Source organism: Chiloscyllium punctatum, chromosome 31, assembly GCF_047496795.1.
Source record: "Chiloscyllium punctatum isolate Juve2018m chromosome 31, sChiPun1.3, whole genome shotgun sequence".
Taxonomy (NCBI): domain Eukaryota; kingdom Metazoa; phylum Chordata; class Chondrichthyes; order Orectolobiformes; family Hemiscylliidae; genus Chiloscyllium; species Chiloscyllium punctatum.
The window spans coordinates 67,314,958-67,339,319 of NC_092769.1; the positions used below are offsets into that span (position 1 = coordinate 67,314,958).

At 48.9% G+C, this 24,362-nt stretch overlaps 1 protein-coding gene and 1 pseudogene across 1 annotated transcript in view; one reads left to right on the forward strand and one right to left on the reverse strand.

Moving 5' to 3' along the window:
- Positions 1-21,426, reverse strand: part of cnih2 (cornichon family AMPA receptor auxiliary protein 2) — a 245,027-nt gene extending 223,601 nt beyond the window's left edge. The window contains exon 1 of the mRNA XM_072550918.1: positions 20,625-21,426. Within this exon, the coding sequence (XP_072407019.1) occupies positions 20,625-20,663 (39 nt within the window). The 5' untranslated portion in view covers positions 20,664-21,426. The remainder of the gene's footprint in view (positions 1-20,624) is intronic.
- A 1,511-nt stretch (positions 21,427-22,937) lies between these two features.
- LOC140457175 (WD repeat-containing protein 26-like) overlaps positions 22,938-24,362 on the forward strand; it is a 58,939-nt pseudogene continuing 57,514 nt past the window's right edge.

A 24,362-nucleotide genomic window follows, 5' to 3' on the forward strand; every position in this document is an offset into this window, starting at 1 on the left:
ACCGAGAGAGAGAGACAGACAGAGAGACAGAGAGAGAGACAGAGAGAGAGACAGAGAGAGACAGAGAGAGTGCATACCGAGAGAGAGAGACAGACAGAGAGACAGACAGAGAGACATACAGAGAGACAGAGAGAGTGCATACCGAGAGAGAGAGAGACAGACAGAGAGACAGAGAGAGACAGAGAGACAGAGAGAGTGCATACCTAGAGAGAGAGAGACAGACAGAGAGACAGGGAGAGACAGAGAGACAGAGAGAGTGCATACCGAGAGAGAGAGACAGACAGAGAGACAGAGAGAGACAGAGAGACAGAGAGAGTGCATACCGAGAGAGAGAGACAGAGAGAGACAGAGAGAGTGCATACCGAGAGAGAGAGAGAGAGACAGAGAGAGTGCATACCGAGAGAGAGAGACAGACAGAGAGACAGAGAGAGTGCATACCGAGAGAGAGAGACAGACAGAGAGTCAGAGAGAGACAGAGAGAGACAGAGAGAGTGCATACCGAGAGAGAGAGAGAGACAGAGAGACAGAGAGACAGAGAGAGTGCATACCGAGAAAGAGAGACAGACAGAGAGACAGAGAGAGACAGAGAGAGTGCATACCTCTAACCTCAGGAGTCAAGCTTTCCAACTAAAGGCGTGATGCCAGAAATGTTTACCCCACTCCAAGATGACTGCTGTGAGTGAATGTTCTTCAGGCACGTACTGTTTTCTCCCAGTGGAGTAGTGGGTGAGAGCGGTACTGGGTGAGTTATAGAGTGATAGAGATTTACAACATGGAAACAGACCTTCAGTCCAATTCATCTACACTGACCAGATATCCTAAATCAATCTCGTCCCACTTGGCCCATATCCCTCTAAACTCTTCCCATCCCAGGTGTCTTTTAAATGCTGTATTTGTACCAGCCTCCACCACTTCCTCTGGCACCTCATTCCACACACACACACACCACCCTCTGCGTGAAAGATTTGCCCCTTAGGTCCCTTTTAAATCTTTCCCCTCTCAGCTGAAACCTATGCCCTCTAGTTCTGGAGGCCACATCCCCGGGGAATAAACTTTACGTATTTACCCTATCCATGTCCATCATGATTTTATTTAACTCGATAATCAGAGAAATCATAAAATCCCTGCAGTGTGGAAACAGGCCACTGGGCCCAACGAGTGCACACCGACCCTCCGAAGAATAATCCACTCAGACCCACGCCACTATCCTATTACTATACAACAGCCAGTGTGAGATAAAGATATAAACGCGTAATCAGATTATGGAAAGATGTAGGAGCAACAGGGTGGTGTCGATGGGAGATTTTAATTTTCCCAACATGGACTGGGATCACTGAGTGTTAGAGGTCTGGGTGGAGCAGAATTTGTAAGGAGCATCCAGGAGGGTTTTCTAGAGCATTATGTAAATAGTCCAACTCGGGAAGGGGCCATACTGGACCCGGTATTGGGGAGTGAGCCCGGCCAGGTGGGTGGAGTTTCAGGAGGGGATTACTTTGGGAATAGTGATCACAATTCCATAAGTTTTAGGATACTCATGGTCAAAGACGAGAGTGGTCCTAAAGGAAGAACGCTAACCTGGGGGGGGCAAGGCCAACTAGAGCAAAATTCGGCAGGAGCTGGGGAATGTGGATTGGGAGCAGGCCTTTAAAGGGAAATCCACATTCAGTATGTGGGAGGCTTTTAAAGAGAGGCTGATTAGAATTCAGGAGAGAGATGTTCCCGTGAAAATGAGGGATAGAAATGGCAAGATTAGGGAACCAACAATGACAGGTGAAATTGTGAGAGTGGCTAAGAGGAAAAAGGATGTATACATAAGGGCTAGGTGACTGAAGACAGACAAAGCTATGGAAAAATATCGGGAAAGAAGGACCAATCTGAAACGAAGAATTAAGGGGGCTAAAAGGGATCATGAAATATCTTTAGCAAATCCCAAAGTCTATTATTAATATATAAGGAGCAAGAGGGTAACTCTAGAAAGAGTTGGCTCACTCAAGGACAAAGGCGGAAAGTTATGTGAGGACACACAGAGAATGGGTGAGATTCTTAACGAGTTCTTTGCATTGGTATTCACCGAGGAGAGGGACATGGCGGATGTTGAGGTTAGGGATAGATGTTTGATTACTCACGGTCAAGTCGGCATAAGGAGAGAGGAATTGTTGGGTATTCTTAAAGGCATTAAGGTGGACAAGTCCCCAGGTCCAGATGGGATCTTTCCCAGGTTACTGAGGGAAACGAGAGAGAGGAAATAGCTGGGGCTTTAACAGATATCTTTGCCGCACCCTTGAACAGAGGACTGGAGAATTGCTAAAGTTGTCTCCTTGTTTCAGAAGGGTAGCAGGGTTAATCCAGATAATTATAGACCGGTGAGCCTGATGTCAATGGTAGGGAAGATACTGGAGAAGATACTGAGGGGATAGAATCTATTTACATTTGGAAGAAAATGGGCTTATCAGTGATAGGCAGATTGTTTTGTGCAGGGGAGGTCATGTCTTACCAACTTAATTGAATTCTTTGATGAAGTGACAAAATTGATTGATAAGGGAAGGACACATGGACTTCAATAAGGCGTTTGATAAGGTTCCCCATGGGAGGCTGATGGAGAAAGTGAAGTCGCATGGGGTCCAGGGTATACTAGCTAAACGGATAGAGAACTGGCTGGGCAGCAGGAGGCACAGTGTAACGGTCAAAACGGAGACCTGTGACCAGTGGTGTTCCACAGGGATCCGTGTTGGGACCACAGTTGTCTGTGATATACATAAATGATCTGGAGGAAGGTATTGTTGGCCTGATTTGCAGATGACACTAAGATCGGTGGAGTAGCAGATAGTGAAGGGGGCTGTCCGAGAATGCAGCAGAATATAGACAGATTGGAGAGGGGGGCAGAGAAATGGCAGATGGAGTTCAATCTGGGTAAATGCGAGGTGATGCATTTTGGAAGATCCGATTCAAGAGCGAACTATACAGTAAATGGAAAAGCCCTGGGGGATATTGATGTACAGAGAGATCTGGGTGTTCACGTTCATTGTACCCTGAAGGTGGCAATGTAGGTCAATAGAGTGGTCAAAAAAATATACGGCAGGCTTTCCTTCATCGGACGGGGTATTGAGTACAAGAGTTGACGGTCATGTTACAGTTGTATAGGACTTTGGTTCGGCCACATTTGGAATACTGCGAACAATTCTGGTCGCCACTTTACCAAAAGGATGTGGAGGCTTTGGAGACAGTGCAGTAGAGGTTCACCAGGGTGTTGCCTGGTATGGAGGGTGATGGCTATGAGCAGAGGCTGAGTATAGTAGGAGCATTTTCATTAGAAAGACAAAGGTTGAGGAGGGACCTGATTGAGGTCTACAAAATCATGAGAGGTATTGACAGAATAGATAGCAAGAAGCTTTTTCCCAGAGTCGGGGACTCGTGAGAGGGGAAAAGTTTAGGGGAGATAAGCGTGGAAAGTTCTTTATGCAGAGGGTGGTGGGTACCTGGAATGCTTTGCCAGCGGAGGTGGTAGGGATGGGAATGATAGCATCACTTACGATGCATCTAGACAGATACATGAATGGGCAGGGAGTGGAGATCCTTAGAAAATAGGTGACAGGTTTAGACCAAGGACTTGGATTGGCGCAGGCTTGGAGGGCCAAAGGGCCTGTTCCTGTGCTGTAATTTTCTTTGTCTTTACATTTCCCCTGACTAATGCACTTAACCTACACATCCCTGGACACTGTGGGGTAATTTAGCATGGCCAATCCACCCTAACTCGCATGTCTTTGGACTGTGTGAGGAAACAGGCGCGCCCGGAGGAAACCCACCCAGAAAAGGGGAGAATGTGCAAACTCCACACAGACAGTCGCCCGAGGCTGGAACCAAACCTGTGTCCCTAGCATTGTGAGGCAGCAGTGCTAACCACTGAGCCACCGTGCTGCCCAAAGGTCACCCCTCAACCTCTGACACTCCAGGGAGAGCAGCCCCAGCCTGTTCAACCTCTCCCTAGCTCAAACCCTCCAACCCCAGCAACATCCTTATAAACCTTTTCTGAACCCTTTCAAGTTTCACAACATCATTCCCACATTAGGGAGGCGAGAGTTGTACGCAATACTCCAATTGTAGTCAAATCAATGTCCTATACCATTGATTCTCAACAGTGTTTTGGCCCAGCCCCCCCCCCCTCCCCCCCCAGGAGCTCTTCCCAGGTTCTAGGGCCCCTCTTTTAAACAGGGATACAACACAAACAGATAGACAGAGTCCCAGGGTATTGCGACGGTCCGGGTTGGGCGGGTTAGAAGCTTGTTCAGCTTGTGCTGCGGTGCGGAGCTCTGCAATGTGATCCTCCTAGCTCGCCGCCATCTTGGATCCCCCGAAGATGGCTTTTAGTACACACCTTTATTGGTGTGGAGCAGAGGAGTTGGGAAGTCATGTTGCGGATGTACAAGGCATTGGTTCGGCCACGTATGTAACACCACGTTCAATGCTCGTCTCCCTACTATAGGAAAAATGTTGTTCAAATTTAAAGGGTTCAGAAAAGATTGACAAGAATGTTGCCAGGGTTGGAAGGTTTAAGCTATAGTGAGAAGCTGAATAGACTGGGGCTGTTTTCCCTGGAGTGTCGGAGGCTGAGGGGTGACTTTATAGAGATTTACAAAATCATGAGGGGCACGGATATGGTGGATAGTCAAGGTCTTTTCCCCAGAGTAGGGGAATCCAAAACTGGGCAGCATAGGTTTAGGGTGAGAGGGGAAAGATGTAAAAGGGACCTAAGGGGCAACCTTTTCACCCAGAGGGTGGTACGTGTATGGAATGAGCTGCCAGAGGAAGTGATGGAGGCTGATACAATGACAACATTTAAAAGGCATCTGGATGGGGACATGAATAGGGAGGGTTTGGGGGGATATGGGCCAAGTGCTGGCAGGTGGGACTGGATTAATTTAGGATATCTGGTCGGCATGGAAGAGTTGGGCCGAAGGGTCTGTTTCCATGCTGTAGATCTCTATGACTCTATTAAGTTAGGATATCTGGTCGGCATGGACGGGTTGGGCCGAAGGGTCTGTTTCCGTGCTGTACATCTCTATGACTCTATGACTGTATGATTAGGAGGTGCACAGCTCACAGTGATGACAACATGTTAGCTTTTTGATATTGAGATGAGAGGGATTGGAGTGAGTCGCAAGCAGGTAAAAAAGGTGGATGAAGAAGCATCTCTCAAGTATAAAACATACAGACAGAGGGCAGGATTTCTCCCTCCCCATGGAGTTAAAACAACCTGAGACAACAACCTGAGTGACGATATAACATGTAAAAAGGAAGGGGTTAACCCATGGCTTCAACATTCAGAAAGGGCCTGGCGATGGTGCAGGAGGGGCCTACTGGAACTGGTTGTCGAGATGAGGGGATTAGAGATAATAATGGAGAGACCAGAGAAGTTGAGGTTGTTGTCGCTCGACCCCAGAGTCAGCGAAGAGGAGATGGGGCAGTGGAGTGGAAGGTGGACAGAGTGAGTGAAGAGAAAATGCTTTCAGTGGCTGAATGACCAAAAACCAACTTCACAGATTCACACAGTACAGTGAAGGCCACTTGGCCCATCAAGTCAGCTTCGAAGCTCACTGATTGAAGGTGGAGGAGTGATGCGTGCTTTCCACAATGTGTCAGCAATGTTGGACCTATGCTGCTTGCGATTGTGATGGAGATAGACTCAATAACAGTCTTCGAAAGATCATTTGGAGAGGCCGGGGGTTGGTGGAAATGTCACCAGGCAATGTTCTCGGAACACGGGTTCAACTCCCACAATGGTAGCTGGTGAAGCTGATCCTTTTTTTTTGGGATCAAGGAACAGCTAGTCAAAGGATGACAGTACAACCACTGTAAATTAAAAACCCCACCTGGTTCAGTAATGTCCCTTGAGGGAAGGGAATCTGCCATCTTTACTTGGTCTGGCCTACATGTGACCTCCGACCCCACAGCGTTGACTCTGACATGGCCGCACAGTTCAAAGGCAATAAAGGATGGGCGATAAATGTTGGCCCAGTCAGTGACGCCCACATCCCACGAACGAACGAAAGAAGTCGGGCAAAAACGTGAATGGAAAGTGTCGCGCGGATAGGGATAGAAGGGCTGGAGTGACTTGAACTTCTCTTTGAAAGAAGCTTGATGGGCCAAACGGCCTCATTCTGAGGTGGCCTATTTTTTCAATTAGATTAGATTAGATTAGATTACTTTACAGTGTGGAAACAGGCCCTTCGGCCCAACAAGTCCACACCGCCCCGCCGAAGCGCAACCCACCCATACCCCTACATCTACCCCTTACCTAACACTACGGGCAATTTAGCATGGCCAATTCACCTGACCTGCACATCTTTGGACTGTGGGAGGAAACCGGAGCACCCGGAGGAAACCCATGCAGACACTGGGAGAACGTGCAAACTCCACACAGAGAGTCGCCTGAGGCGGGAATTGAACCGGGGTCTCTGGCGCTGTGAGGCAGCAGTGCTAACCACTGTGCCGCAGTGCCGCCCAAACTTTTGTGGTTCTGCAATCCACAGTGGAGAAACAGACCATTCAGTCCAACAGGTTACATGCCTGCCCATTTGCTTCACACAAGTCCTTTCCGCCATACATCACCCAACCCCATTGACAGCCTATCTGTTCAATGAGTGTGGACATACAAAGCAACCTGGGGGTTCTCGGAGAGTAGACAGGCAGTGCCAATCACCAACAATCTGTCCAGGGCCACCCATGTTGAAGCCACGGTCAAGAAGGCACAACAACGCCTCGTCTTTCTCAGGAGGCTAAGGAAATTCGGCCCTGTCCATAAGAATCCTCACCAACAGATGGACCATCATAGAAAGCATTCTGTCCGAATGCATCGCGGCTTGGTATGGCATCTGCTCTGCCCAGAACCATCAGGGAGCTGTGAACACGGCCCAGTCCATCACCAACCTCCCATCCACTGACTCCACCTACACTCCCCACTGCCTCGGGAAGGCAGCCGACATCATCAGAGACCCCCTCCCGCCCCGGTTACAATCTCTTCCAACCTCTTCCCTCAGGCAGAAGGTACAAAAGCACAAAGACACGGACCCACAGATTCAATCTTCCCCGTTGTTATCAGACTGCTGATGAAGGGCTTATGCCCGAAACGTCGACTCTCCTGCTCCTCGGATGCTGCCTGACCTGCTGTGCTTTTCCAGCACCACAGTTTTTGACTCTGATCTCCAGCATCTGCAGCCCTCACTTTCCCTTCTGAATGTTCCTCTCAAATTTCAAACCTAATGTTATCTCGCTTTTTATTCGCCTTCTCTGCAGCTGTAATGGTGTATTCCTCGCTCTGTTCTATCACCCTATGACCTTTGTGTGGTATGATCTGCCTGTACTGCGTGCAAAACAAACTTTTCACTGTACTTAGGTACATGTGACAATAATAAATCAAATCAAATCAGAGCTGCAGGGCCAGCAATGAGGAAGGGAAATGGTTTATTGGCCTTCATTGTAAGAGGATTTGAACTCAGAAGTAGGGGTTTCTTACGGCAATTAATTTGGGTCCTGCTGAGACTCACATCTGGAGTATTGTATGCAGGTTTGGTCTCCTTACCTCAGGAAAGATATACCTGCTGTCAAGGGAGTGCAGCAGGCTGATATCAGGGATCAGGATTAGTGTGGTGCTGGAAAAGCACAGCAGGACAGGCAGCATCCGAGGAGCAGGAAAATCGACGTTTTGGGCAAACGCCCTTCATCGGGGATGGTAGGACTTCCCCATGAGGAGAAATTGGTTCGACTGGGCCCAAATTCACTCCAGTCCAGTAGGGTGAGGGGCGGGGGGAAAAGATGTTGAAGACTATAAAATTCTATCATGGCTGGATGCCAGGAGGACATTTCTCCTCGTTTTGAACCAGGGGACAGAGTCTTAGGCTACATGGTCTAGATGAGGCTGAGATGAGGAAACACGCCATCACTCAATATGGTGATGAACTTGTGAAATTCTCTCTCACAGAGTCGGCCAAGTCTCTGAATATATTCACGGGAGAGATTGATACTTTTTTCTATAGAACACTGGAGGCATTGGGGAAGTAGGAATATGGTTTCAAGATAGAGGACCAGCCACGACCATACTGGATGGCAGAACCAGGCTCAAAGGGTCGAATGGCCTACTCCGAGCTTCTCCGTTTCTCCTTCACATGTTCACTCGGTTTGCCTCCATCGAGTCTGAAAGGTATTGACCCCGACGACCTTGTGGGAGTGAATTCCTCATCCTCCTTGGACAGAGAAGCATCTCCTGAATTTCCCATTGGATTTGTCAGTGAGTGTCTTTCACCTTCACAGAGTCTCCGCTACCCCCATTATTGGGACCATATCTTATCCTACGCACCGAATGTCATCAGCATTTACTATCATGTCTGTTCAGCCTCCCGAGTAAGCGTGGTTTATGATCATCCACCACAAGTAAGCTAAAAACGTAATAAGGGGGGAAAAAGCAAAGGAATTGGCAAGAGGTACCAAAAGCAAAACTACAGGAAAGATCTTACCGGTGACATCAAACGCAACATAAATTCAAAGAGTCGTGTCACAGAAACAGACCCTTGGGTCTGGTCAGTCCATGCTGGCCAAACTAAAGTAGTCCCATTTGCCTGCATTTTGCACAAATCCCTCTTAACTTTTCCTATCCATGTACCAATCCAAATTGTTTTTAAATGTTATAACTGCGCCAGCAGTTACCACTTCCCCTGGCAGCTCGATCTGTACACGCACCACCCTCAGTGATAAGGTTGCCCCCTCAAGTCCCTTTTAAGTCTTTCCCCTCTCAGCCAAAGTCTTTGCTGTTTAGTTTTGAATTCCCACTACTCTAGGGAAAAGACCTTGGCTATTCACTTTATCTGTGTCCCTTGTGATTTTATAGAACCTCTATAAGATCACCCCCCCCCCCCCCCCCACCCCCCAGCCACCAATGCTCCAGGGAAAAATGCCCAGCCGACCCAGCCTCTCCTTATAACTCAGCCCCTCCAGTCCTGGTAACACCTTTTCTGCACCCTTTCCAATTTAATGAAATATTTTTTTGCACCCTGTAACGATGCTGCCCCTTTAACAAGGTTATGTTGTCCTTCGTTTTTTTTCAAGAGGGGTTGTAAAGGCAGAGGTTCCGATGTGTCTGGATATGGCTACTTTAAAGCAATGGCAGGGGAGTGGCCAGTTCTCCCAGTTCAGGTTTTTTTTTTCTTGTTTGGTCTGTTTTAGCAGGCAGTCAGAAATTGCTGATGCCCTACAGAAACAGCTACAGTGAAAAGTCTTCCAATAAATTTTGTGTAACAGTAATCTGGAAGGCTGGTCTAAGCTTGTATGATGGGTCAATGGAACTCCACATGTTACAACAAAGATCAATACTGTTATGAAGGTCTAAGGGGTACTGTACCTTTAAGAGAGTTGAAAGGACTTAGAGAGACACACAGAGTGCTGGAGAGAGTGAGGACTGCAGATGCTGGAGAGTCAGAGAGTGTGGTGCTGGAAAAGCACAGCGAGTCATGCAGCATCCAAGGAGCAGGAGAGTCGACATTCGGGCATAAGCCCTTCAACTGGTTCTGACCTCCCAGCGGAGTCTGTAGCGTACAACTACTGAGGTCACAGCTATAAGACAGCTTACCTGAGAGGTTTGTCTATGTATTCATTAAACCTCACTTCTACACCTTTCCTCTCCCCAAGTACCTACTTTTCAGAGTTATAAACTAAATGTATTTTCAACATTATTGACTGAGACACTAGTATTCCCCTTATGACAAAATGAATTCCCAGCGCTTGCCCTGTGAAGGATCAGGAATCAGAGGGATCTCGGTGTACAGGTCCACCGGGGGTTCCTTAAGGTATCAGGAGAAGTAGACAAAGTGATTCAGAAGGCAGAAGTGATACTTGCCTGTATTCATCGAGGCACAGAGTTTAAGAGCAGGGAGGTGATGCTGGAACTGTATAAGATGCTGGTTAGGCCACAATTAGAGAATTATGTGCAGTTCTGGGATCCACATTGTAGGAGGGATGTGAGAGCACTGGAGAGGGTGCACAGGGAGATTTTCGAGGAGAAAGTGAGGACTGCAGATGCTGGAGATCAGAGCTGAAAATGTGTTGCTGGAAAAGCGCAGCAGGTCAGGCAGCATCCAAGGAGCAGGAGAATCGACATTTCGGAAGGGCTTATGCCCGAAACGTCGATTCTCCTGCTCCTTGGATGCTGCCTGACCTGCTGCACTTTTCCAGCAACACATTTTCAGCACAGGGAGATTTCCCAGGACGTTGCTTGGACTGGAGAGCATTAGTTATGTAGAGATTGGACAGACCGGAGTTGTTTACCATCGAGCCGAGGAGATTGAGAGGGGACATGACTGAGATAGGTAAAATTATGAGGGGCATAAAATGTGAGACAGGAAGAAACCTCACCCCTGGATGGAGGGCTCGCTGACCGGGGGGACATCGATTGAATGGAAGGGACGGGAGATTTAAGAGGGGATGTGAGGGAAAACGTTTTCGCCCAGAAGATGGTGTGTGGTGGATCAGACCAAATCCCCTCAACATCCGAAAGGAGAACACCAACACTCACCAATCACTGTCTTTGAGTCCAATAATCCTGAACCCAACCTGATCCAGACAAGAACACCCAGTTTGTTGTGGATCGGACCAAACCCCCACAAAATATCTCAAGGAGACAGCTTCAACCTTATTGTTTCATTTCATTGAAAGGCAAGTGCAAGGCACTCACAATTTTGTGTCCCTCATAATTTTACCTATCTCAATCACGTCCCCTCTCAATCTCCTCGGCTCGATGGAAAACAATTCCGGTCTGTCCAATCTCTCTTCATAACTAATACTCTCCAGTACGGGCAACATCCTGGATTCGAGATGTGATTTAATTGGGCCACCACTAGGCTTTAATAAAATGCATTTTATTCAACAACACAGCTAAAATAAAAACAGAAAAAGAATTGCATAGCTTGAACTCTCTTGCAATTCTTCATAAAATATTATTTAACTACTAATCATCAATATCGCGGCATCCCGTAATCATACCCTTGGCAAACGCCAACTCAGTAAAACAGAATTTCCTCACGTGGTATCTCCCTTCCAGTCCAGGAGAAAGGAACACCGAAAAAAGACACATTCCAGCAGCAGGGAGAGAACTCAAGTGTTTTGCTGCAGTGGAGAGAGAGCTACATCCAGCAGCTTCAACAGCTCACTGCTAACCCCAACCGGAAGCAAAAACTAAAACTCTAGGTCTGTGTGAGCCGGACTCCACTCACTTGTGCTCCTTTTGTCTAATTTTTTTTCAAAAAAGGACATAGGGGATCAAAGCTGTTTACTCACTACTTCAGAAGCAGACATTCCAGTATCTTAAAACTATCACCCCGCAACTTGTAGCTATGCCCCCCTTGTACAAGCTGACGTCATCATCCTAGGAAAAAGACTCTGACTGTCTACCCTATCTAATCCTCTGATCATCTTGTATGTCTCTATTAAATCCCCGCTGAGCCTTCCTCTTTTTCCAAGCCTGCCTCCTGAAGTCAATCGAACAATTCCACGGCACTCATCCATGGATTCCATCAATAAACATGTTGACCTGGACCCAATATTCCGACACTGCAACAAACAACCGGAAGCAGTGGGAGTGACGCCAAGTAAATTCCAACCGACACCGTGCAGTAGTGCTTCATAGGAGGCTCCACAGCGCTGAGGATGTCACATAGACAGGGGACAAAACGGCTGCAAAACCAACTCCCCAGCTCGACGAACAACAACTGCAACTGAACCTCCATCTACGCATCTCGACACGAACCACGTGATGCTCCAAAGGTTCCTTCCATGTGTGACTAAAAATCGCCAGATCATCAACGTGCACCACACAACCGGGGAATCTCAAAGATGACATTATTGGCTAGTCTTTGAAATACGGCTGGGGCATTCTTCAAACCAAACGGCATGGCTTCAAGATGAAGGGCTTATGACTGAAACGTCGATTCTCCTGCTCCTCGGATGCTGCCTGACCTGCTGCGCTTTTCCAGCACTACACTCTCGACTCTGATCTCCAGCGTCTGCAGTCCTCACTTTCTCATAGTCCATTTGGTGCCATGAAAGGTGAAATTGCCTTTGCTCTTTCAGATAAACTGCCAGTATTCTCTGAGTAAGTCCAGCTTAGAAATATAAGTTGCTTGTCTCACCTTTTCTTGAAAACGTGCAACAGGAAACAAAACCAGGTTTTGTAACAGCCTTGACTTTGCGACAAAAAGTGTGGTGCTAGAAAAGCACAGCCGGTCAGGTAGCATCTGAGGAGCAGGGGTGTTGACTTTTCGGGCATAAGCTCTTCATCAGGAAGACATGATAGAGTCATAGAGATCTACAGCACGGAAACAGACCCTTCGGTCCAACCCGTCCATGCCGACCAGATATCCCAACCCAATCTAGTCCCACCTACCAGCGCCTGACCCATATCCCTCCAAACCCTTCCTATTCATATCTCCATCCAGATGCCTCTTAAATGTTGTCATTGTACCAGCCTCCACCACTTCCTCTGGCAGCTCATTCCATACACGCACCACCCTCTGGGTGAAAAAGTTGCCCCTTAGGTCCCTTTTATATCTTTCCCCTCCCACTCTAAACCTATGCCCCTCTAGTTCTGGACTCCCCCACCCCAGGGAAAAGACCTTGTCTATTTACCCTATCCATGCCCCTCATGATTTTATAAACCTCTATAAGGTCACCCCTCAGCCTCCGATGCTCCAGGGAAAACAGCCCCAGCCTGTTCAGCCCCTTGCTATAGCTCAAACCCTCAAATCCTGGTAACATCCTCATAAATCTTTTCTGAACCCTTTTCAAGTTTCACAACATCTTTCCGATAGGAAGGAGACCAGAACTGAATGCAATATTCCAAAAATGGCCTAACCAGTGTCCTGTACAATATGACCTCCCAACTCCTGGACTCAATCCTCTGACCAATAAAGGAAAGCATACCAAACACCTTCTTCACTATCCTATCTACCTGCGACTCCATGTTCAAGGAGCAATGAACCTGCACTCCAAGGTCTCTTTGTTCAGGAACAGTCCCTAGGACCTTACCATTAAGTGTATAAGTCCTGCTAAGATTTGCTTTCCCAAAAATGCAGCACTTCATCATGCTTTGGGGTGGCACGGTGGCTCAGTGGTTAGCACTGCTGCCTCACAGCACCAGGGTCCCAGGTTCGATTCCAGCCTCGGGCGACTGTCTGTGTGGAGTTTGCACATTCTGCGTGGGTTTCCTCTGGGTGCTCCAGTCCAAAGATGTGTAGGTCAGGTGAATTGGCCATGCTAAATTGCCCATAGGTTAGCTGCGTTACTCAGAGGGGAATGGGTCTGGGTGGGTTACTCTTCAGAGGGTCAGTGTGGACTTGTTGGGCAGAAGGGCCTGTTTCCACACTGTAGAGAATCTAATCTAATCTCACGTTTATCTAAATTAAACTCTATCTGTCACTTCTCAGCCCTTGGCCCATATGATCAAGATCCCTGTGAAGGGCTTCGAGCTGAAATACCGATTCTCCTGCTCCTTGGATCCTGCCTGACCTGCTGTGATTTTCCAGCACCACACGTTTTGACTCTGATCTCCAGCATCTGCAGACCTCACTTTCTCCTTGACTTCGTGACAGTCCACACATAATCATTGGGTACCATCTGGTTTTGACACCATTACAATTGCTGAGCCCCATTCGCTGCAAGTCATTTCAATTATGTCATTTCTGAGCATTCTTTCAGTCTCTTTTTGAACCTGTGCCGATTTTAGAGGGTTAAGTCTATAAGGCTGTTGCTTAATTGGAACAGCATGTCAATATCTACATCATGTGTAGTAAATTTAGTACTTCACACATTTCTCTGTTTTAGGTCATTTTGATTTTATTCTGGAAGGTAACTCAATAGTTTGTCCCAATTTTTGGGAATGTTCTCATTGTCCAATTTAATTGGAGGAAGGTCTAATGCAGTATCAACTGGATTTGGTTGTTCACGCTGAACTCTAACCAGTGAAACATTCTCCTTCCTTATCAAAATACTGTTTGAGCATATTCGCATAACACACTCTGTGAGTTTCCCTGATAAGTAACATTCTTATGAAATAATTCATCTCACTGAATTTCCTTTCAGTTTGATTTGGCCCACTAAACCTTGCTTTTAAAGGTTCACTTACCACCAGACGTAACGCTGACACTTTATCTCCACTAGCGAAACCATGAATTTTTGATTTCTTGTCTGCTTCCTGTTTCATCACATGCTGTGCTACTTTCAAATGCTGTCCCCTAGCCAACTCACACACTCTATTTAAACTCTCCCTACCATTTGTGTCTGGGGGTGTGCACATTGGGCGGATTAGTGATGGGAGCTGCAGGGATAAGATAGGGTGGGGGGGGTGAATCTGAGTGGGACGCTCTTAGGAGAATCGGTGTGGATTAGAGTGGTGCTGGAAAAGCGCAGCAGTTCAGGCAGCATCCGAGGAGCAGGAAAATCAACATTTCGGGCAAAAACCCTTTATCAGGAATACCTGATTTTCCTGCTCCTTGGATGCTGCCTGAACTGCTGCGCTTTTCCAGCACCACTCTAATCCGGAATCTGGTTTCCAGCATCTGCAGTCCTTGTTTTTACCTAGGAGAATCGGGGTGGAATGGTTAGGCCGAATGGCCTGTTTCCACACTGGAGGGATTCTATAGATTTGACACACAGTCCAAATATGTGACCTCTGAACTCTGACTCCCTTATCAAGTGGTCTCTCACCTCATACCCTAAAAGTAATACAAATGGACTGAATTTAGTTGATTCATTAGAGGCATCCCTAATTACCAAACGTTCAAATGAGAAACATTCTGTACGAACTCCACCTACACATTTGCTGATGCCCCCACCATTGTAGGATGGATATCACTTCACTTCAGCTCTGGTGAAGAGTCGACTGGACTCAGAACGATGAGGCTGAACACAGGAAAGTGATAGAGTGCTAGGTGTCATGGTGCAAGGATAACAATCTCGCCTTCTCAATGTCAACAAACCAAAAGAACTGATATTGGTTTTGGGAAGAAAGGAGGAGGACTTGCCTCTATCTACATCAATGGAGTTGAGGTGGGACAGGGTGGAGAGCATCACGTTCTTGGGAGTGACGATACCAGACAACCTGTCCAGGGACCTCCCATGGAGATGCGATGGTCAGGAAGGCGCAACAACGTCTCTTCTTCCTCAGGTGGCTCAGGAAGTTCGGCACGTCCATAAGGACCCTCACCAACTTTTACTGGTGCACCACTGAGACCATTCTATCTGGATGCATAATGGCCTGATACAGCAACTGCACTTCCCAGGATTGTGGAAGGTTATGTGCACAGCCCAGACCATCGTGGGAGTCAACCTCCCATTCATGGACTCCATTTACATTTCTGACTGCCATGGAAAGGCTGTCAACATCATCAAAGACACCCGCCCCCACGCACCCCGTCGCCCTGGTAACACTCTCCCAGAACCCCCTCCGTTAGGCAGAAGGTACAGAAACTTGAACACACATACACTAAACAGGTTCAGGAACAGCTTCTTTAGTGCTTTTATTAGACTGATGAATGGACCCTTCCAACTTCAAACAATGTTGATCTTGCTTTGTGCCCCTCCTGTGCAGCTGTAACCCTACACGCCTCGCTCGCTCTGTGGGGTGACACGGTCGCTCAGTGGGTTAGCACTGCTGCCTCCCAGTCCCAGGGTCCCAGGTTTGATTCCACACTTGGGCGACTGTCTGTGTGGAGTTTGCACATTCTCCCTGTGTCTGTGTGGGATTCCCTCCAGGTGCTCTGGTTTCCTCCCGCAATCACAAAGATGTGCAGGTTAGGGTGGATTGGCCGTGCTAAATTGCCCCATAGTGTTAGGTACATTAGTCAGGGGTAAATATAGGGGAGAGGAATGGGTCTGGGTGGGTTACACCTCAGAGGGTTGGTATGGACTTGTTGGGCCGAAGAGCCTGTTTCCATACTGTAGGGAATCTAATCTAACTCTGTGATATTGCATAACGGAATGGCCTCTGGAATTCTAATAGACACATTCATTCAGGTCATCAAAGTTTGGGCGGCACGGTGGCACAGTGGTTAGCATTGCTGCCCCACAGCGCCAGAGACCCGGGTTCAATTCCCGCCTCAAGGACTGGCTGTGTGGAGTTTGCACGTTCTCCCCGTGTCTGTGTGGGTTTGCTCCGGTTTCCTCCCACACTCCAAAGATGTGCAGGTCAGGTGAATTGACCGTGCTAAATTGCTCGCAGTGTTAGGTAAGGGGTAGATGTAGATGTAGATGTAGGGGTATGGGTGGGTACGCTTCGGCGGGGCGGTGTGGACTTGTTGGGCTGAAGGGCCTGTTTCCACACTGGAAGTAATCTAATCTAAAAGTTGATTTTTACTTTTCATTTTAGGGAGAGGCCCCATGCCATCAATTAAGATGCTTGTATCTTTTAAAGATCTTAGTTTCTTTACCTACGCATCCTGGTACACATGAATAAACTTTACCCCCACAGGTAAGTTCTTGAAAGGGATCTGGCACTTTCTTCTTAACCAGTCTGCACGCAGCTTTTTAGCTTTACCTGTGATCGCCCTCACCACTTTAACAAATGCTACTGCCTTATCCTGGCTCACCATATTCGCCTCCCCAGTGCTTTTCCTAAACCTCCAGCGCTGTCACTTAAGACCAGAAGACATAGAAGCAGAAATTAGGCCATTCGACCCATCAAACCTGTGAACTGAGAGACAAGCTGAAGGTGAGGCTGATCGTGTCCGTGAGGGAACGGGGTGGGGGGGGGGATTACAACAGCGCAGCATTTACAATTGCTGGGAACGCAATCAGGATCACTCGATGCGGTTAAGGTTCAACTGTGAAATGAAACTGCTCCACCATTCAATCACGGCTCATAAGTTTCTCAACCCCATTCTCCAACTTCCTCCCATAACCCGAATCCCATTCATAAGACACAGGAGTCGAAATTAGGCCATTCAGCCCACTTCATCTGGGCCTACTTTGATGCCGTGAAGACACCTGATCTTTTTGTATGTCTCCACCTTCCCCACCCCCCACCCCGCCCACACCCAAACAGGTTTCTTTGTTAACCCGTGGTAACCCTCTCTTTACTATCTTCACTGAGATCTGCGTTCCCTTTACCACCTGAGGATCTCTCTTTTCCCCAGTTCCTGTTTCTCACGGATTCGAAATTGATGTTGGATTTGTGAACCAACTCATCATCGTCTGCGACCTCTGCTGCTGACCTTGCCGTTTTTAACCCTCTGCCTTTTCACGTGGGTTTCATCATTCCGGGAAAAGAATGTTTGAACTCCTCCAAAATAATCGTCTCTCTGAGGGCGTCACATGTCGATCTACTTTTAATGCCCTTATCCACCTCTCAAAATTACTTTGTTTGATCCTTTCAAACTCAACGCACGTTAGACCAGAGTCCCGTCATAAAGTGTTGTCTGTAGGCCTTTGGCATGAATTCATAGGCACTTAAGATGGCTTTTTTTTTCACCTCCACATACTCCCAGAAACCTCTTCTGATGGTGAAACAAACACCTCTTTAGCTCTACCTCCCAACTTGGTTTGAATCAATATGGTCACCGGTCATTTCATTTGTTTAGCCACTTTCTGAAATGAAATGAGCAAGGTTACTACGTCCTTCTCGTCGGACGATTTGACATATTGAAACAGATCCCCACCAGCCCTTTGGCTACGATGAGTTTGCTCTCCATTGCTGTCCTCGCCAAACCTGCGAAGGGTTACCCATCCGGACACATTCCCACCTTTTGTCTTTACCTCCTACGTTCGAAATCAACTCTCAGTTTTCAGCTCCAACTTCCCAAGTTCAGAAGCTCTCTCTTTCACCCTGACTTCGGCCTTTTTTCTCTTTAGTCGCTAACTCAAGCAGTTTCATTTCGCGGTTGTGGGAGCCTGACTGCACCCATTCATGCTTTTCCTGTCTAACTCGAAGAAAACACTCAGGCAGCTGAACGCTGTTTACCCACTGCTTTGGAAGCAGCCATTCCAGCCTTGGGGTAATGACTCCACTCTGCAAAAGAAACAGTCCAGCACAAATCTCTCTTAAAGGCACCGTACTTGTCACAGGTGGGATTCTGGAGCTCACTGCCTGTGAAGGTGGGGACAGGCAGAAACCCATCATCGCAATGAAGAAGGACTTGGATTTACAACGCCAAGATCGTGAGCCAAGTGCTGGAGAAATGGGATTTGTACAATTAGGTGGCTGTTTTTGACTCGATGGGGCTGAAGGGCCTTATTCTGTGCTGTCGACCTCCTTTGACCCTGCGACCATCTCCCAGTAAACTCAGTGGGACACAGATTCGAGTGGGAGGCTTCCTAATCCTTCCTTGATCCTATCCTACAAAGTGGAGCAGCAGGACATTAGCTTGAAGGCACTTTCACAATAGCTTCTGTTGAGGGACACCATCCAGCAATGAAAGGCAGGGGGGAATGGTGACATCGCCCCATCAGGAAGGGCTGCGGACTCTTGCCATTTAATACCCAAGACAATTGCAACAGGATTGGCTGTCACCCCACCCCAGTGTAGCACACTGAGAATCAAACCCTGCTATCCCCAGAGTTATTACAAAAGTTCAAGGGTGTTCAGTTAGGATGCAAACATTCCCTGCTTTACCTGGTATTCAGAGCTGGGCTGATAGAAAAACACAGGAACTTCCTGTTCTGAGCAAGATTGACTGTTTCATACTGATAATTAGACTCTCGCTGATAATTAGACACTTACAGTCAGCATTTAACACTGAAAATTAAAACTATAATCCCCTTATAAATTCCACACATGCAGGCACCCATACACACACACCCTCACACATACACACAGACACACACACACCCACTCTCTCTCACACATGCAAAGATGGATATACACACACACAAACACATACAGACAGAGATAGAGACAGACTCATATAAACACACACACACACAAACTGACACAGACAGATAGATACGCACACTCACACAAACGGACAGACACACAGACAGATACAAAGACAGACAAATAGAAAAATGAATACACACACACACTCTCTCACAGTCACTCACTTTCTCTCTCTCACACACACAGACACACGCACACACACACTCTCTCGCTCACATAGGCACACTCACACACACACAGTAACCCTTACATGCGCGCACACACTCTCACACACACACTCTCTCTCACACATTCTCTCTCTCTCACACACACACACAAACACACACACATGCACATACTCACTCACACACACACTTTCTCTCTCTCACACAGGCAGACTCTCCCACACGCAGTCTCTCTCTCACACACACTCTCTCTCACACACACTCTCTCGTCACACACACATATACAAACACTCTCTCTCACACACACATGCACATACTCACTCACATACACACATTCTCTCTCTACACAGACACACTCTCTCACACACAAATGTACACTCCCTCTCACACAGACGTACACACAGACACACACTCTCTCACTCACATACACACATTCTCTCTCACACACACACACTCTCTCAATACACACATACACACACACACACTCTCTCTCACACAGACACACTCACACACATACTAACCCTCACACGCACACACACATTCACACACATACACAAGCACTCTCTCACACACATTCTCTCTCTCTCTCACTCACACACACGTGCACATACTCACTCACACACTCTCTCTCACACACACACTCTCATACACACTGTCTCACACACACACACTTTCTCTCTCACACACACTCTCTCTCACACACATACACACAGATACGCACATTCACACACACATACAAATACGCGCACACACACACACACACACACACAAAAATAGTTTATAGTCAAAGGAAAACTGGGAGGCAATTCAGTTGTTCCATCTCAGATGCTGAGGTGATCCTTTTTTTTCTCGATAAACCAATGCCAGTTTATAGAATCATACAGAACAGAAACAGGCCGTTCGGTGCAACTCGTCCAGACTGACCAGACATCCCAATCTGACCAAGTCCCATTTCCCAGCACCCGGCCCGTATCCCTCTAAACCCTTTCGATTCACATTCCCATCCAGATTCCTTTTGAATGACGTCATTGTAACCAGCCTCTACCACTTCCTCTGGCTGCTCATTCCAGACACGTACCACCCTCTGGGAGAAAAACTTACCCCTCAGTTCCTTTTTAAATCTTTCCCTCTCATCGTAAACTGATGCCTCTCTAGTTTTGGAGTTCCCCACCCTGTGAAAAAGATCTTGGCAATTCGCCCTATCCATGCCCCTCATGGTTTTATAAACATCGAGAAGGTCACCCCTCAGCCTCCAACGCTCCAGGGAAGACAACCCCAGCCTGTTCTGCCTCTCCCTGTAGCTCAACCCCTCCAAACCTGGCCACATTCTTATAACTCTTTTCTGCACCCTCTCAAGTTTAACAATGTTTCCTAAGCAGGGAGACCAAGATTGAATGCAGTATTCCAAAAGTGGCCAGTACAGCTGCAATATCACGTCCCAATTTCTGGACTCAATGTTTTGACCAATGAAGACAAGTGTGCCTTCTTCATCTCCCTGAGTACCTGCGACTCCCACATGTCATGAGTTAAAATAATACTTTAAAAGTACGAACCCATATAATTCCCATGCTGGTCGGAACCTTGCTTTTCATTTGTCGCCTTCCAGATTCTTCCACTGGTTTGCAAAAGGCACAGGGTGGCTGGTTCACTAGTCAAATGTCTCTGACCTACCAATTAAGAGTTACAGCTTAGAACAACTGTTGGCGGAAAAGATAAATGGGTTTTCTTCAGCTTTAAAGTGTGTTTTGACTGCAGAGAACAGAGAGAGACTGCCCCTGAACAGATGGAGATCAAGTAATTTCTCTCAGTACCTTATTCTCATCCTCAAGATGTTCAGTCGCCAGAGAACAAATCAAAAGGTGTTTGTCATCGATAATTGGTCACTAGTCCATTGAACAGCAATTTCTCATTGCCAACCAAAGCTCAGTCTTAATACACCCTCTCAGTCCCAGTTCATCCACAACCATTTTCAATTACTGCTTGCAGGTTAGTTGCTTTACGAAACGTGCAGCAATCGTTTTAAAACATTGGTTTTAAAACCATTATTTCTCAAATCATGAAAAGCACAAACATTATAAAGACATAGTCAACACACCAGTATGACATCCCCTAGATCCTCATACCATACTTTCACGTTTAGGGCAAAGGACAGGAGCGAATCTTTAGGAAGATACAGATTCACTTCTTTGAAGAAGTTGCACAATGTTTGTGAAAAATTAGCGAAATTCTCCTGGGAAGTTGCTGCTTGCACTGGAAGGCTGGGAATCAGGAGGGAAAAGGCTGTGTCTGAAGTTGCCGCAAATTATGCCTGGTGACAAGAGGGGATGTAAGGAGATTCAGCATGGATTGCAAGATGTATCCTGAACCCTGGAGGGGGGGGGGGGGGGTGGCATGGTGGCTCAGTGGATAGCACTGCTGCCTCACAGCACCAGGGTCCCAGGTTCGATTCCAGCCTCAGGTGACTTTCTGTGTGGAGTTTGCACATTCTCCCCGTGTCTGTGTGGGGTTTCCTCCGGGTGCTCCGGTTTCCTCCCACAATCCAAAGATGTGCAGGTCAGGTGAATTGGCCGTGCTAAATTGCCCCATGGTGCTCGGTACGTTAGTCAGAGGGAATGGGACTGGGTGGGTCACTCTTCGGAGGGTCGGTGTGGACTTGTTGGGCCAAAGGCCTGTTTCCACACTAGGGAACCTAATCTAAACACCTGAGAAAGGTGAAGAAACTTCTGGGCTCTAGTGTGCAGGTAGAACATCATTCCCACGTTTCAGAATTGCTGAAGAACCTTCCTGCATTTACAAGCTTCCCATCCTGTTTTCTTCTTCAAAGGTGTTACTAGACACATCCTGTGAGCTGCCTAATGGAAGACCAGTGTGATAACAGTGGAAAGGCCTCCACTCCAGCCTCAATAGACGTAGCTAATGTTTCATGATTAACACCATATGTCGTCCAGACTTGCATCACCCATTAGGAGGGAGGTGCAGAATTCTGTCCCCTCTGATCTGGAACAGGGATCTCGACGTCCTGTGTCAGGGAATGAAGAGAGATTTCCTGAGGAACTTTCTTCACAAAACGACATAATCGGGCCCAATTATGGTACGTTATCAGGTTGCAGGCCCAATTTTGTGATTGTGTGCCTCCTAGGGAGGGGCATCTCTGCTAGGAAGACAGGGCTCATACACCCTGCGCATCGAACTGGAGAAGGATTGTGAAGTTGGCCAAACAAGCTGGGAGCATTCTTCCCAAAGATGTCAACCAAAGCCCTTGGCATTGGGCCCTGGGATGTCATGGTCCAGGCGAGAACGAGTGATGTCATGGAGTGATCGAGAATCGGTGACATCACCGGGTGGCAACAACTGATGATGTCAGGACATGGGCAAAAACCGGTGACTTCATGAAGTGGGTGAGAACCAGTGCTTGTTATGGAGCGGGCTAGGTGACACGGACTGATCGGTGACTTCTCGGGGCCTCTTCATGAGGGTGCATGGCAACGGACGACGTCAAAGGTTGGGCAGAAAGGGACGAAAATTGATGATGTCTTGGAATGGGGGGGAGGGTTGGGGGAGAATCAATGACGTCGTGGATCAGGCGAGAACCAGTGATGTCACGGAGTGGGCTAGAACTGGTGATGTCACAATGTGGGCTAGAACCGATGATGTCACAAAGCAAGCGATAACCAGTGGCCTCACGGGGTGGTCAACCAGTGACGTGGTGACATCATCCGGAGCTGGGAGCGTGTGACCCCATGTAAATAGGTGCGCGAGGCCGTGACGTCACCGGACAAGCAGAAGGTGGTGACGTCAGCCTAGATCGGGGTTGTGAGGTAACGGACGAGCGGGATGACGCGTCGGCGCGACGTCGTGACGCGACCGCGCATGTTTTGATGACGCGCCTCGCCGAGCCGGGGCCCAGTCCAGGAGCTGCGGGACCGCGGCCTCTCGTCGGCGCCGCCGCCGCCGCCTCACGCAGCACTCTGGCCTCATCGTCGGACTCGGAGCCCGGTGGAGCGTCTCCGCCGCCGCCTCAGCCTCACGGCCCTCCCCCTCCCAGGAAGAAGCAGCGATTGTCCGCCAGCGGCTCGGGGCCCGGTCCTCACCGCCGCCGGCGCCGCCTCCGCCCCGTCCTCCCGAGCAGCGCGGGCTCCAGCTCCATGCAGCAGCAGCAGCAGCAGCAGCAGCAGCAGGCGCCGCCAGCCCAGGGCCTGCCCAGTACGAACGGCGCACAGCCCGGGCACCTCAGCGCCGCCAACGGCCAGCTGCCTCACAGCGGGCCCGGGCCCGGGCCCGGCCTGGGGCTAGGCCTGGGCCTGGGGCTGGGCCTGGGGCTGGGCCTGGACACGGCCACACTCGGGCCGCACACCGAGAGCCAGCCGCCGGCCGGCAGCGGCCGGAAGAAGAAGAGGCTGTCGCGGGCGGACGAGGATGTGATCCGGTTAATCGGACAACACCTCCGGGGACTCGGCTTCAAGTAGGTACAGGACAGGGGGGGGGTCAGTGTTCACAAAGACAGGGGGGGGGGGGTCAGTGTTCACAAAGACAGGGGGGGGGGGGGGTCAGTGTTCACAAAGACAGGGGGGGGGGGTCAGTGTTCACAAAGACAGGGGGGGGGGGGGGGTCAGTGTTCACAAAGACAGGGGGGGGGGGTCAGTATTCACAAAGACAGGGGGGGGGGGGTCAGTGTTCACAAAGACAGGGGGGGGGGGGTCAGTGTTCACAAAGACAGGGGGGGGGGGGGGGTCAGTGTTCACAAAGACAGGGGGGGGGGGGGGGTCAGTGTTCACAAAGACAGGGGGGGGGGGGGGTCAGTGTTCACAAAGACAGGGGGGGGGGGTCAGTGTTCACAAAGACAGGGGGGGGGGGTGGTCAGTGTTCACAAAGACAGGGGGGGGGGGTCAGTGTTCACAAAGACAGGGGGGGGGGTCAGTGTTCACAAAGACAGGGGGGGGGGGTCAGTGTTCACAAAGACAGGGGGGGGGTCAGTGTTCACAAAGACAGGGGGGGGGCACCCCCGGGGGGGGGGTCAGTGTTCACAAAGACAGGGGGGGGCACCCCCGGGGGGGGGTCAGTGTTCACAAAGACAGGGGGGGGGTCAGTGTTCACAAAGACAGGGGGGGGTCAGTGTTCACAAAGACAGGGGGGGGCACCCCCGGGGGGGGGTCAGTGTTCACAAAGACAGGAGGGGGTCAGTGTTCACAAAGACAGGGGGGGGCACCCCCGGGGGGGGGTCAGTGTTCACAAAGACAGGGGGGGGTCAGTGTTCACAAAGACAGGGGGGGGCACCCCCGGGGGGGGTCAGT